This window comes from Anomaloglossus baeobatrachus, chromosome 5 (genome assembly GCF_048569485.1).
Source record: "Anomaloglossus baeobatrachus isolate aAnoBae1 chromosome 5, aAnoBae1.hap1, whole genome shotgun sequence".
Classification (NCBI taxonomy): Eukaryota; Metazoa; Chordata; class Amphibia; order Anura; family Aromobatidae; genus Anomaloglossus; species Anomaloglossus baeobatrachus.
The window spans coordinates 412,989,097-413,004,204 of NC_134357.1; the positions used below are offsets into that span (position 1 = coordinate 412,989,097).

A 15,108-nucleotide genomic window follows, 5' to 3' on the forward strand; every position below is an offset into this window, starting at 1 on the left:
TTGTGCTCCGCTCATCCCCTTTGCGTGATCTCCGCGCTCCATGACCTCTGATGTCCTGTCAACTTCAAGTTAGTATTCACAAGTTAGTATTCATAGGCACATCGATATCATGTTGAGAACCAAGGTTCCTCTCAAATACCTTGTGTTGCCAATAGTGCCTGTGAGCAGCTCTATTGCAGTCTGCTCATCCCCTTCGTGTGACCCCCCCCCGGCCCTTGACCTCTGATATCCAGTGATGTTAGGTCAACTTCCAGCTGACCTGACATCACCACGGCCCCAGTCTTCCTGAGTCACTGAGCTGTGGGCGGCATTTCACTGCTCATCACAACCCAGCATTGCTCCTGATTGCGGCGCTCTGCAGTGAAGGAGGGAGCAGGGAGATGCTGAGCTGGGCTCAGCAGTGAAGTGCCACCCACAGCCCAGTCACTCAGGAAGACTATGTCCAGCCACAGTGATGTCAGGTCAACTGAAAGTCACGGAGCCCGGGGGGGGGGGGGGGGGGGGGGGGGGGGGGGGGTCACACGAAGGGGATGAGCAGACCGTTATAGCGCCACTCACAGGCACTATTGGCAACACAAAGTATTTGAGAGAAACCTTGTTTCTCAACACAATAACGATGTGCCTATAAATACTAACTTGTGAACCACCCCTTTAATACCAGAGACGGTTTGGATATTGCAGTCATGGAGTAAGTAGAGTGTTGGTGACTTTTAGGCACTACGTACCTCAGCAGTCGGTGACCCCGTCCTGTAGCTTTATGTGGTCTCCACCTCATGGAAGAGCTGTTATGGTTTCTAAACACTTTCAGTTTTCATTAATATCAGTCTCATCTGAGTGTGGAATATTTGGAAAAGTAAAATTAACATGAATTGATTTGTTAAAATGGTGGAATCCTATTTCAGGACCACATTCAAAAATTCAATGAGCTCTTTAGAACACCTGGTTCTAAGCTCTACATTTTGTCTATCTATCTATCTATCCCTCTATCTATCTATCTATCCATCTATCTAGCTATCCCTCTATCTATCTATGATTCTATCTATCTATCTATCTATCTATCCCTCTATCTATCTATCCCTCTATCTATCTATCTATCTATCTATCTATCCATCTATCTAGCTATCCCTCTATCTATCTATGATTCTTTCTATCTATCTATCTATCTCTCTATCTATCTATCCCTCTATCTATCTATCTATCTATCTATCTCTCTATCTATCTATCCCTCTATCTATCTATCTGTCTATCTATCTATCTATCCCTCTATCTATCTATCTATCCATCTATCTAGCTATCCCTCTATCTATCCCTCTAGCTATCTATCTATCTATCTATCTATCTATCCCTCTATCTATCTATCCCTCTATCTATCTATCCCTGTATCTATCTATCTATCTATCCCTCTATCTATTTATCTATCTATCTATCTATCTATCTATCTATCTATCTATCTATCTATCTATCTATCCTTCTATCGATCCCTCTATCTATCTATCTATCTATCTATCTATCCCTCTATCTATTTATCTATCTATCTATCTATTTATCTATCTCAAGGATGGATAGACATGTTATTGATATGTAAATGTTGAAAAAATGGAAACAAAATTTCTAAACATCTTCGTTTAATCAGTATGGATTAAGCAACACGTGCAGAAATCCCAGCACTTACACTCCTTGGCTGCTATCAATAGGGTTATTAATGGTTGCCAAAGGAATGTTCTTTCTGAATGCATTTGGGTATGTAAATATTCAAGATCCACTGCTGGCAGCGTTCTCGACCAATGAGAAATCCCAGATTTGCTCAATGGGAGACAAGTGCGGAGACGCTGTAGGACATGGTAGCACATTTAGGCCATGCAGTCTAGCTATCTAATATTGCTTTATACAATTACCATGAGCAAAGGAAAATTCCAAGTATCACTTCTTTTCAGAATGATAACATCTCTCAGCCCTGAAGAAAATTAATATGACCCCAGTAATAATTCAGTACAGAATCGTGTATGGAATTGATAAATTCTCAGCATTTTCAGACATATTATGGATTTCACCAACATCTAAATCTGTATTTGCAATTCAAGAAGTAGTGCAGGAGCGGTCATATTTCCAAACCCATCGCTCCATCTCGTTACATTATTGCTACCCTGAGAGGAGCTTAGTTGTGTGTATGTCATAGTTGTCCTCTGTAAAAAGAAAGCTAATTGGCGACTTAAAAAATTCCTGCCCTGTGTTGTGAAGTGTCAGGGAGAACATATGATGCTTAGTTTCCACTTTTTTGTAACAATTGTTGCATTAATTGATCGTCTATTGTTTTCTCTCTTTTCCTAGTAATCTCTTGTCATCTGGATATGTAGAAATCCACTACAGTGATAACAACGATTCTCGTGTGCTGGTGAGTGTTTCCATAGGAACTCTTAAAGGTCTGGTAACAGACATTGGCATACGAGGATATGCCATCAGTTTGTGATTGGCAGGGTCTGACTGCTCTGACCCCTGAAATCCCTTGAAGGATGTAGAAAGCACCGTGTTACTTAGCTCCTGCCTCTCTGCTCAGCCTTTTCCAGATGCCGTAGTCTCATCATTCTGCTTCCGGAAGATGATGTTTCACAAAGATCTTCTAGTGCCGCCTCCACATTATGCTGGCACTATACAATCAAGGCAATCTCTAGGGGATCTTCTAGATTTTTGCATTGTAGCCTCTTTCCATTGACATTGGTATACCTGTTCAACCATGTCCACTGAGACTAAAGCGGGCTTTACACACTACGACATCGCTCAAGTGATCTCGTTGGGGTCACGGAATTTGTGACGCACATCCGGTCGCTTTAGCGATGCCGTTGCGTGTGACACCTATGAGCGATTTTGCATCATCGCAAAAACGTGCAAAATCGCTCATCGGTGACATGGGGGTTCATTCTCAAATATCGTTACTGCAGCAGTAACGAAGTTGTTCCTCATTCCTGCGGCAGCACACATCGCTCCGTGTGACACCGCAGGAATGAGGAAGCTCTCCTTACCTGCCTCCTGGCCACAATGCGGAAGGAAGGAGGTGGGCAGGATGTTCGTCCCGCTGATCTCCGCCCCTCCGTTTCTATAGGGCGGCGGTTCAGTGACGCTGCTGTGACGTTGCAGGGAAGGTAAGTCCGTGTGACGGGTCCAGGCGATGTTGTGCAACACGGGCAGCGATTTGCCCGTGTCGCACAACCGATGGGGGCGGGTACGCACGCTGGCGATATCGGTACCGATATCGCAGTGTGTAAAGTAGCCTTAAGTGGCACTTTGCACGCTGCGACATTGCACCTGCGATCTCGTTGGGGTCAAATTGAAAGTGACGCACATCCGGCGCCGGTAACGATGTCGCAGTGTGTAAGCCTTGATACACCGATCACCGGTCGCAAAAACATCACAATCGGGTGATCGGTGTAGCGTCGGTCATTTTCATAAATTCGCTGCAGCGACAGGTACGATGTTGTTACTCGTTCCTGCGGCAGCACACATCGCTGTGTATGAAGCCGCAGGAGCGAGGAACATCTCCTACCTGCATCCCGGCTGCAATGAGGAAGGACGGAGGTGGGCGGGATGTTTACGCCCTGCTCATCTCCGCCCCTCCGCTTCAATTGGCCGCCTGCCGTGTGACGTCGCTGTGACGCCGCACGACCCGCCCCCTTAGGAAGGAGACGGTTCGCTGGCCACAGCGACGTCGCAGGACAGGCATGTGCCGTGTGAAGCTGCCGTAGCGATAATGTTCGCTACGGCAGCTATCACTAGATATCACACCTGCGACGGGGGCGGGGACTATCGCTGCAGCGTCGGTAACACATTGTTACTGATGTCGCAGCGTGCAAAGTACCCCTTATTTTTTTTTTTTTACATTTTTACATGAATCATATAGTTTTCACAAACAAATTCTGCTATCAAAAAAGTACCCTTGGCAATGCACCCCCCTGCACAGAGGTACATATGTTTCACCAGTAGCACTGCCACCTGGAATTTCAGGGCTCCATACATGCAAAATTTTCAGGTCCCCTTAAGAATCCTCCCAGACTCCACTCCAGCTCTGCCTCCACCCCTCAAACCTTTCACAGTCTCACCGCCCAGTCTTTGAAAAACTCCACTTCTGCAACACATCCTCACCAATCACACATTAACCCCTTTATGGCCAAGGACGTAACTGTACGTCCTTGGTCGCCTATCTCCCGTTACTGTGGGCTCCGGTGGCGAGCCCGCGGTAATTCCCGCACATGTCTGCTGATTCTGATCAACAGACGTGGGGCTAACAGGTGCGGGTGGATCAGAGATCCACCCGCACTTGTTAATCCTTTAGGTCACCCTGTCAAATAATGACAGTGCGATTTAAATGGCCGCAATGGAGATCGCGCTGTTCCCCGCCGCCATCGCCGGCCCCGTGACGCAATCACGGGGCACCAATGTGTTGTCATGGTAGCATGGGTTCAGCTGATGACTCCTGACACTGCCATAACTCACTTCCTGTGAGAGCCGACAGAGCGCCGTCACTCACAGGAAAGAAGCATTTCTCCTGATCAGAGCAATGCTGCTCTGATCAGCAGAAAGGAACAAGCAATCGGAGACTGCAGTGATAAAGTCCCCTAGGGGGACTAGTAAAATAAATAAAATAGTGTAAAAAAAGTTTTTAAAAATATGAAAAAAACAAACTGAAAGTTTAAATCACCCACCATTCGCCCCATTGAAAATAGAGCAGTTAAAAAAATATACGCATATTTGATATTGCTGTGTTCAGAAATGCCTGATCTATCAAAATATAAAATCAGTTAATCTGATTAGTACACGGCGTGGTGAGAAAAAATTCCAAGTACCAAAATTACATTTTTGAGTAGCCACAATTTTTTTTAAAATGCAATAACAGGCGATCAAAATGTAGCATCTGCACAAAAAAGGTACAGTTAAAAATGTCAGTTCTAGATGCAAACAATAAGCCGTCACTGAGCCCTAGATCCCAAAAAATGAGAATGCTACAGGTCTCGGAAAATGGTGACAAAAGCGCTATTCTTTTTTTTAGACAAACTTCTGAATTTTGTTTCACCCCTTAGAAAATATGTATCATTTTACTTTTAGCTATCTACAAACCCGTACCGAAATTAGGCATCTACTGACACATCAGTTTTTCCATATAGTGAACACAGTGAATAAAAAAAAAACAAAAACCATAGTGCAATTGCACTTTTTTTGCAATTTCATCCCGCTTGAATTTATTTCCCCTTTATATCCAAGAGCATCGGATGTGCTATGCTAATGACACTCGGCTCAAACTCTGCTGCGAGCGTGAGCCCAGTGTCATCCACTGTGATCTGATTCTCTTGCATGTGAGAATCGGAGCACAGGTGAGGAAAAGGACAAATTAATTTCTCCATCTTCTCCATTGCCTTTGTCTGCGTAAATTGCACTGCACTTGGATGTCATCAGTGCAGTCCGATGTTTTTACACGCACCCTTAGGGATACTTTACACGCTGCGACATCGCTAGCGATTGCTAGCGATGTCGAGCGCATTAGCACCCGCCCCCCGTCGTACATGCGATATCTGGTGATCGCTGCCGTAGCGAACATTATCGCTACAGCAGCTTCACACGCACATACCTGGTCGGCGACGTTGCTGTGACCGCCGAACAATCCCTCCTTCAAGGGGGAGGTGCGTTCGGCGTCACTGCGACGTCACCCGCAACGTCACTAAGCGGCCGGCCAATAGAAGCGGAGGGGCGGAGATGAGCGGGACATAACATCCCGCCCACCTCCTTCCTTCCGCATTGGCGTTGGACGCAGGTATGGAGATGTTTGTCGTTCCTGTGGCTTCACACACAGCGATGTGTGTTGCTGCAGGAACGACAAACAACATTGTATCAGCAGCAGGAGCGACATTATGGAAATGAACGATGTGACACAGATCAGCGATTTTTGTCACTTTTGCGCTTGTTCATCGTCGCAGGTAGGATTTACACGTTGCGATGTCGCTACCGGTGCCGGATGTGCGTCACTAACGACGTGACCCCGACGATATATCGGCCACGATGTCGCAACGTGTAAAGGCGGCATTAGACTTGTATGGGTGCGTGTGATCCAAGACATGCTGCCAATCGCAGCATGCTGTGATTTTTCTCTCATGCCAATTTTACATGGGAAAAAGATCACAGATCTAATCTGCCTCATTGAATAACATTGGTCCAAGTGCAACAAGAAATTTTCTAACATTGCACTCCTCCGTATTATATGCTTGTGTGACTAAGGCCTTACAGTTCCCATCGAACACCATATCACATACATAGACATCAGCTTTTGTGTTGGTCAAAAGATTTTGTTTAAAATGGCCACCATAGCAACGTAGACTCTTTTAGCTGGGCCCTACCCTGCTCTGACCTATTATACATTTCTTAAAAGATCCAATACTCTTTTTAGGTATATTTTTATTTATTTTTCTTTAAGGGAATGTGTCACATAACATTTTTTTTAAACTAGTCGAAACCAGATTGTGATATTTTTTTTATTATGTGTATTTCTGTTTGCAGATTATTGTATTATATTTTCTGTACATTTATGCAAGCTGCTCTCTTACTTGTTTGGAGATATGGACATTCGACATATGCATGTATATATCACAAGACATTATAGGGGACTCGATTTCCTTGGGAGATTTTCTATACATGTTCTCATGTTTAGCGACATGCAGATGTCATTGTACAGGTAGTGGGAAGAGGTGAGCTGTGACACTACCTACTGTGAGTGGACTGGTGAGGAGGTGGGCAGGTGCACGCACCTCATCACTTTAGGGCCCTCAACTCTTGAATATATTGTGCCACAAGGGCAACTTAAGAACAGGGTTTGGGCCTCAGCTTCTGACGTCAATGATGTCAGATGCAGCCGGCCCCTTCTAGTGCAGTCTTACAATGTAAGTAGATGTTGCTGTGACTGGGACAAGTGGCATAACTAGAGTCTGATGGGCTCATGTGAAAAATTGGGACCTTCTTTCCCCCCCCCCCCCGCATTTTGGTCAGATGAATGGGCCCTCGTTTCTAAATCCTATAAAGATATACAAGTTGCCCCCCTTCCCTTTCATTATGTAGTATTATCTACACATTCTGTACTAATGTCTCCCATCGTGGGCCACTTCTTTTTATATATGTCCCCATCCTGGTATATATGTCTTCATCCAGGGCCCATCCTGGTATATATGTCCTCATCCAGGGCCCATTATGGTATACTGTATATGGTCCTCATTCTTGGCACATCCTGGTATATATGGTCCTCATACTGGGTCCAACCTGGTATGTATGTCCCCCATCCTGGGCACATCCTGTAATATATGTCCCCATCCTGGGTGCATCCTGGTATAGATGTCCCCATCCTGGGTCCACCCTGTTATAGATGTCCCCATCCTGGTATATATGTCCTCATCCTGGGCCCATCCTGGTGTAAATTTCCCCCATCCTGGGCACATCCTGGTATAGAAGTCCTCATCCAGGGTCCAGCCTGGTATATATGTCTCCATCCTGGGCCCTATCCTGGTATATACGTCCTAATTCTGGTGTATATGTCCTTATCCATGGCCCCTTCTTGATATATATAGTCCCCGTTCTGTCTTTAATGCATTAAAAACAAAATTCTACTCACCTTCGTTCCGCTCCCACATTGCACAGCATCCTTTTCTGTAGCCAGGATGCAGTGTGTACCAGCTGACATCTGAGTGTGCGCTATGGCGCATGACGTCACTCTCATGCACCTCAGTCATGTACCACCGATGTTATCTGGTAGTCACTGTTTGGCCATCAGAATGTAGTGCAGTGCAAGGACCTGACAGGTCTCTGTACCGCAATGCATTTCAGTTGTATGTACACCCTCGGACATATCCAGCTGGAGTAGGCGTGGGGTTGGCGGGTCCCATACAGCAACAATGGCAGTAATGCCCTAATAGCGACACTAGTCACCAGCCAGCAGTTGTTTAACTTTAAAGGGAATCTGTCACCAGGTTTTTGCTACCTCATCTGAGAGCAGGATAATGTAGGAAAAAACGATGTACCATTTAGTTTACTAACACAATCAAAGTTCTTAGATGTATGATATAGAGAGCTCAGAAAGCTAACCCTGCCCACACCACAGCTTTCTATGTACATTGTATATTGACAGTGAGCTGCTTATCAGAGGAGGTGTGGTCGGTCTACCAGGTGGGTGAGCTGTAGTCCTGGGAGTGATAAAGTGCTTAAACCTTTGTTGCAAGTAAACAGCACACAGCCTCATAAGTGACACATCCTTGAAATCTGTGTCAAAGCACCTGTCTCCTCTTATCTTCAGATCACATAGTTAAATTCTACTGACAGATTCCCTTTAACATAGAAGGTAATCACTAATTTTACATTGTGAGTAACTGTATAATTGTACAGTAAGCTTATTAACACATCTGTCTGCCACAGTAAGAAAATGTTCACCCCCTCCCCCTAATTCATTTCAGAGAAGATGTAATTAAATTCTCCATTAACCCAAAACAATGACAGTATTCTAAAGGGACATAAAATTCCAACTATCATAGAAATAATTACATTGAAATAACGTGTTATTTAGTGTTTTTCAGCATTATCCCCAACTAGGGTCAGTATAGCACTATAGCCACTGGACACATCCCTCCCAATATTAAAGGTTGTGTCTACGATAGTAATCCCCATCAATGACCCAAAGCTTAAACAGTTCAGAGTGCATATTTCACCATCCTCTAATAAAATCCAGAAGGTAATACATATTTTTTCTCAGATCTATATTTTCCATATATTACTTCTAATATCTATTTGATCCTTATTTCTATACCAAATAATTTTATATTGTCTTTCTCTATTTAGAAGATTTTGCCATCCCTTTAATGACGGAGTTTCTTTTAAACACTAAATTCGTAATCTTTACAGAATTAAAAATAATCTTTAGGATCTTAATCTTTTAATTTGTTTTTTTTTGGACAATTTACGGAAAATCCTGTATATACGTTGTCAGATTAAATGGGTAACAAGTAGGGATGATTGAATATCACAAATATTCGGCAATATTCGGCTTAGCAAATATCCGACGAATCAGTCGCCGCTTTGAGAATATTCGATGCGCAATGTAAGTCTATGGGAAGCCCGAATAGTTGCTATTCGTCAACTATTCGGGTTTCCCATAGACTTACATTGCGCATCGAATATTCGCAAATAGTGGAAAAGCGGCGACCTATTCGGCGAATATGGGCGTTGCCGAATATTTGCGGTATTCGATCATCCCTGGTAATAAGTGTATGATCACTTGGAATCAGACCACTAGGTACCCCCACTGATCCCAAGAAAGGGGGTCCCTTGTGTGAATGGATTTGAAATATGCATATGGGATCATTGCTTCATTCACTTTTAGGGGACTGATTAATCAGCTATCTCAGTCAGTTCCATAGAACACAATGCTTCCCTATAATGTATAAAGTCTGCCTAGGATTGGGCAGTAATGACATCTAGCACATTTTCTTATTTTCATATTTGGTATTACACATGGGAGAAATATAACCTATAAACAATTATAACGTGAGCTAATCTGTGATTTACATTTAAAGGAACTTCAGATATATTTTTATAAACTGTATATAGTAATCAAAAGAGCCCAAAAAATTTGGAGCAAAAAATGTATGCTACCAATAAAAATAAAACATAAATGTAGTATTTATTAAATACAATTGAATTAAACATAACACTTTTGTAGATACAATTTTTGGAGAAAATGTATTTTGAAATTCCTACTTTCTTTATTATTTATATATGTTTTTTCACTGCACATAAAAAGACAAAAAAAGAGGCAAGAAATAAAATGAGAAGAAAAGAGGAATTTGAATGCGTCCAATAGTTGTTATATAATATATAAACATAATTCCTTATATCATAGCAAGATGTGTTTTATATATATCCATCCATTCCCACATATTGCATAAAGAGAGGAACTCAGACCACAGTAGAACTTTTTGGGCTTTATGCAAAACGCTGTGTGGTGGTAAAAAACTAACAATGCATATCACTCTGAAAACACCAACCCCACAGTCAAACATGGTGGTGGCAACATTATACTGTGGGCATGCTTTTCTTTGGCAGGTACAGGGAAGCTGGTCAGAGTTGATGGGAAGATGGATGGAGTTAAATACAGGGCAATTCTGGAGGAAAAACATTTGATGCTGCAAAAGAATTGAGACTGGGGCATAGGTTCACCTTCCAGCAAGACCCTAAACATACTGCCAGAGCTACAACATGTGTAAATGGCCAAGTCAAATTCCAGACCTGACTCCCATTGAGAATCTGTGACAAGACTTGAAAATTGCTCTTCACAGATGCCTCTATCTAATATCACTGCGCTAGAGCTAGTTTGCAGAAAAGAATGGGCACAAATTTGAGCGTTTAGATGTGCAAAAATGGTAGAGACATTCCCCAATAGACTAGCAGTAATTTCAGCGTAAGGTGGCCCTACAAAGTATTGACTCAGGGGCTGAATACAAAAACACATCACAAATTTATATTATTAATATATTTAGAAAACCATGTATCATTTCATTTATACTTCACAAATACTTGTTACTTTCTGTTGGTATCTAATATATAAAGCTGAATGTGTGTATGTGTGTTTGTGTGTGTGTGTGTGTGTGTGTGTATATCCGGGATTGGCATCCGCACCGTCGCAGCTACAGCCCCAAATTTTGCACACTCACACTTCTGGACCCCGAGAGTGTCATAGGCTATGTTTTGAGGGGAAATTTTAAGCCCGCTCTTTACAGTTATTCACCAAAAAACCTGCCTCCATTAAAGCGAAGGGAGCTGGGAGCCACAGTGCAGCCAGAACTTCAGAAGAATGCGCAGCAACGCCCTTATATGGAATGTTGGCGTGTCACAATGCAGCCAGGGAAAGAGACAGACACAGACAGGGAAAGAGGCAGACACAGACAAAGAGACAGACTGACAGGGAAAGAGTCAGACAGGGAAAGAGAGGGAAAGAGAGAGACATGTTAAGAGACAGACACAGACAGGGAAAGAGGCAGACACAGACAGGGTAAGAAACAGACATAGACAGGGTAAGAGACAGACAAAGAGACAGACTGACAGGGAAAGAGACAGACAGAGAAAGGGAAGGAAAGAGACAGACAGGGAAAGTGACAGATAGATAGACAGACAAGGAAAGAGATTGAGAAAGACGGAGAAAGAGACAGAGACAGACAGGGAAAGAGACAGACAGCCAAAGATAGAGAGACAGGGAAAGAGACAGACAGACAAAGATAGAGAGAGACAGAGAGATATATACAGAGGGGGAGACAGACAGAGAATGGGAGAAAAACAGAGAGACAGTTACTATCCCGGGCGTTAATATATTCTATTTATACATTCTATCCCGGGAATGTTAATACATTCTATTTTGTTAACAGCCGTTATTAACCCAGGCGAAGCCGGGTAGTACAGCTAGTATTACATAAAATCCCAATAAATTAAAATTTGTAGGTGTAATGGAAAAGTTCATGGGGTATGAATACTTTTTCAAGGCACTGTTCGTACTAGGGTAGATGACCATCCCACTGAAAGCTGAATAATGACCCTCTCTTCCCTCTATAGATATTGTAATAGCTGCCATTATTGGTTGTCACTTGGTATCTGTACCAAGATTGTTGAGAAATGGCTGACTACATTAAGGCTTTTTACAGGAGGACAAGTAATTTTTTTTTTCTTCTGAGAGAAAAGTCGTTCAATGTTCACCTCCTGTTATCCCTGATAAAACCATGAGCCGTAGAATAAAATCTAAACTCTGAACATAACACAGGACATTTTCTGGTATTCAGTCATTTCCACAGAAGATAAATGGGTCACGTAGAGAATCGGCGCTCACTCCGTGCCACTCTACAGTTTTGTATTCTGCACATCCGCTTTCATCTCAGGCAGGACTAATAAATAAAGGTTCATTTTACCTCAGGCCATGTTCTCTGGGAGGTGGAGAGAGACCCAGATATTGTTTTATCATTATTTCTGCTCCACTTAAACAGTTGGATCCATTATATAACAAAATGCTAAGTACTACCATCAAGGACACGTAGTCAGTAAATGAGAGTAACAGGGGAAAGGGTATATTTGATGACTGCATTTTACCAATAACCTCTGCGTCGCTGTTTCTTTTTACCCCATTCTTTTCTTCGGGCCTTCCATATATACTGGAGATCAAAATTAGAAAACAACACACAATTTCCTAAATGTTAAGGTCATTGCGTTGTCCTATGTGAGTATATCTATATGTTAAAGGGAACCTGTCAGGTCAAAAAAAGTGTTCTGACCTACAAGCAGGATCCTGTGTGAGCTGCTAAATTTGATATTACACAATATAACAACACAGGGATGGGTAGGAAGGGGTAAGCAGCTCACAGAGGCTCCTACTTGTAGGTCAGAACGCTTTTTTGACCTGACAGGTTCCCTTTAATCTGGCACCTGCTGCTAATTTCCTTAATTATCTGACAAACCCTATTTAACTGGCAGCCTAACTTTCCAGTTTGCAGTGACTTTGCAAAAATGGTGTGCCGTACCAAAATGACTGAAACCCTCCAGCAGCAGGTTGTCCACATGAAGGCCGAAGGGGTGACCCTATCAACCATATCAATAGAAGTTGGTCTGTCCAAGTCTGTGATTTCAAGAATATTGCATCTTTACAACATCACAAACTATTTCCAGTCCCCCAGAAGGCTCGTCGCCCTCGAAAGACAAATGCAAGAGAGGACAGGATAATATTGAGAATCTCCATGGGTAATTGTTTTTACACTACAGCTTGAATTGCTCGCCAGTTCAGCACTGAACAGGGTAAGGATCTTTCTCATCATATAGTTTCACGATGTTTAAGAGCATTTGAACTGAATGTCTACTCTGCAGTGACCAAACCTCTCATTAGCACAAAGAATCAAAAAGCTAGACACATTTGGTGAGGAGCATGTTGTGTGGACAGAGGAGAAGTGGTTCACAGTTCATTTTAGTGATGAAAGCAAGTTTAATTTATTTGGGTCTGATGGGAAACATTATGTTCGTCAACAAACTGGGAAAGACTGAAAGACTAAACCCAAAGTGTGTTAAGAAGTCAGTGAAAGATGGTGGAGGAAGTGTCATGGTTTGGGGAATGTTTTCTGTAGCGGGAGTTGGACCTTTCATGCAGCTACATGGCAGAGTGAATGCAAGTGTGTATCAGAACCTTCTTCAACAGCACGTGGTTCCTTACTTGTGTTCATCACTCAATCAGCCATGAGCTTTCATGGATTAAGCAGTTCCTTGAAACGGAAAACATTGCAACGATGACATGGCCAGCCCAGAGTCCTGAACTAGACCCAATAGAAAACCTCTGGAAAATCCTTGGTGACTAAGTTATGGCCAAGAAAACCACAATAAGAACTGTGGAAGAGACTGGAAGAAGAGTGGACCAAAATCACACCAGAGCAGTGTGAGACTAGTGTTGTCCTGTGGCCACAGATGTGGTCATTCAAAGCAAACCTTCAAAAAATTTAGTTATAATCTTTCTGTGTGCTACAGTCATTGCTCTTCTCTAATTATGATCATCACAATTTCGGCAAAATAAAGGTTTTATGTTGATGAACTTTGGATCTTTTGTAAAGCACTGTTCTAATGGCATGGTGTACCTCTTACAAAAAACCTTCAAATGTTTATCAACTCTCTAATTTTGATCTCCTGTGTACAGTGTAATACACCAATGACCAGCTGTTTTGCTGGTGGCTGACAACTAAAAGCAGTTGTTCCATTCTTCTTGGCTATACAAGGCTAGATGAGAATAGCCCTTTAACAGGTATCACCAAACTATAGGGGTGGTCATGTTATTTTGGCATATAAGTTGAAATGAAGGAGCCCAGGTTCTTTTCAGATAACATCATTGTATATGAAGCACTATGGTTGTGTACCAATTCTTGAACACTGGAACTGTCACGCTTGACCAATATAGAAGTAAAACGTGATGAACCTTCAAGCTAAATGCGCTGTGTGAAAGATGTTTCTGTTTACATTTTTGTATGTAACCCTGGTGGGTGTGGGCCTACTGCTCCACAGGCTGGGCATACCCTGGAGTAGCTTAACTGACTACCCTGTACTCACTAGAGCCTTTGATGGTGAGGATAGGTTGAGCGGCAGGTAGTCACCAGGTACAACTTTCAGGGCAGTTTCCAGGTCTGCGGCAGAGAACCACAGGGTCAGGGCAGGTGTGCGAATAATAAAGGGCACAGGTGTGAGGGCGGCGCCAGTTGCAGTGGTCACGGGTGAGGCACAGTTTTGCCCCAGCATCCCACAGGGGCATTGTGGTCCTCGCTGGGTGCGTGGACTTGTTTGGTGCCTTTTTTACCACCCACTCATTACCGTTGCTTCTGGCAAACCAGAACCAGTCTGCAGTGAAGACAGACACAGAGGCCAACAGTTCTTAAACAAGTCTTTTACTGAACTACTTGCACAGATCTTCCAGCACAAGTTTACATGCGAGACAGTTGGCACATAAGTTAAACACAGTTTCCAAAGTACCAGGCACCATTGGACACACTGCCTTCTGCTCCCTCTCCTCAACCGCTACTTTCTCTGATGTTTTCAGTGCTTCTAATCCCTCCCAGTGTGTGTGTGTGTGTGTGTGTGTGTGTGTCTGTGTGTGTCTGTGTGTGTCTGTGTGTGTCTGTGTCTGTCAGCCAGAAGCAGGGGAGGACAGCGTGCAGCATACCTGCTTGGAGCGCCTGCCGAAGATTGTAGGAGGATCTGGGAGCCACGCAGATGACTCTCCTGGGAAGGGGGATCTGCATTGAGAGAGGTAAACTTACCCCCAACTGTGTTTCCCTCACAATAAGCCCTAGCATATTTTGAGGGGCAAAAAAAAAATATAAGACAGTGTCTTATGTTCGGGGAAACACGGTAGCAGACAGAGCACCAGATGTGAACTGACCAAAACATAAGATCAGGCAGAGTGTGCAGAGAGGAGCTGCCTGATAAACCCACTGCTGACAGCAGATAGGCCAAAACAGCATCAGTTAAATGGAACCTGTCACCACGTGTTTGGCGCATAAGCTGTGGCCACCACCACCGGGCTCT

The 15,108-nt window shown here is 43.3% G+C and overlaps 1 protein-coding gene across 1 annotated transcript in view; it reads left to right on the plus strand.

Annotated features, from left to right (window-relative positions):
* ADAM11 (ADAM metallopeptidase domain 11) overlaps window positions 1–15,108 on the plus strand; it is a 148,543-nt gene that overhangs the window by 56,675 nt on the left and 76,760 nt on the right. The window contains exon 4 of the mRNA XM_075350250.1: window positions 2,329–2,392. Within this exon, the coding sequence (XP_075206365.1) occupies window positions 2,329–2,392 (64 nt within the window). The remainder of the gene's footprint in view (window positions 1–2,328; window positions 2,393–15,108) is intronic.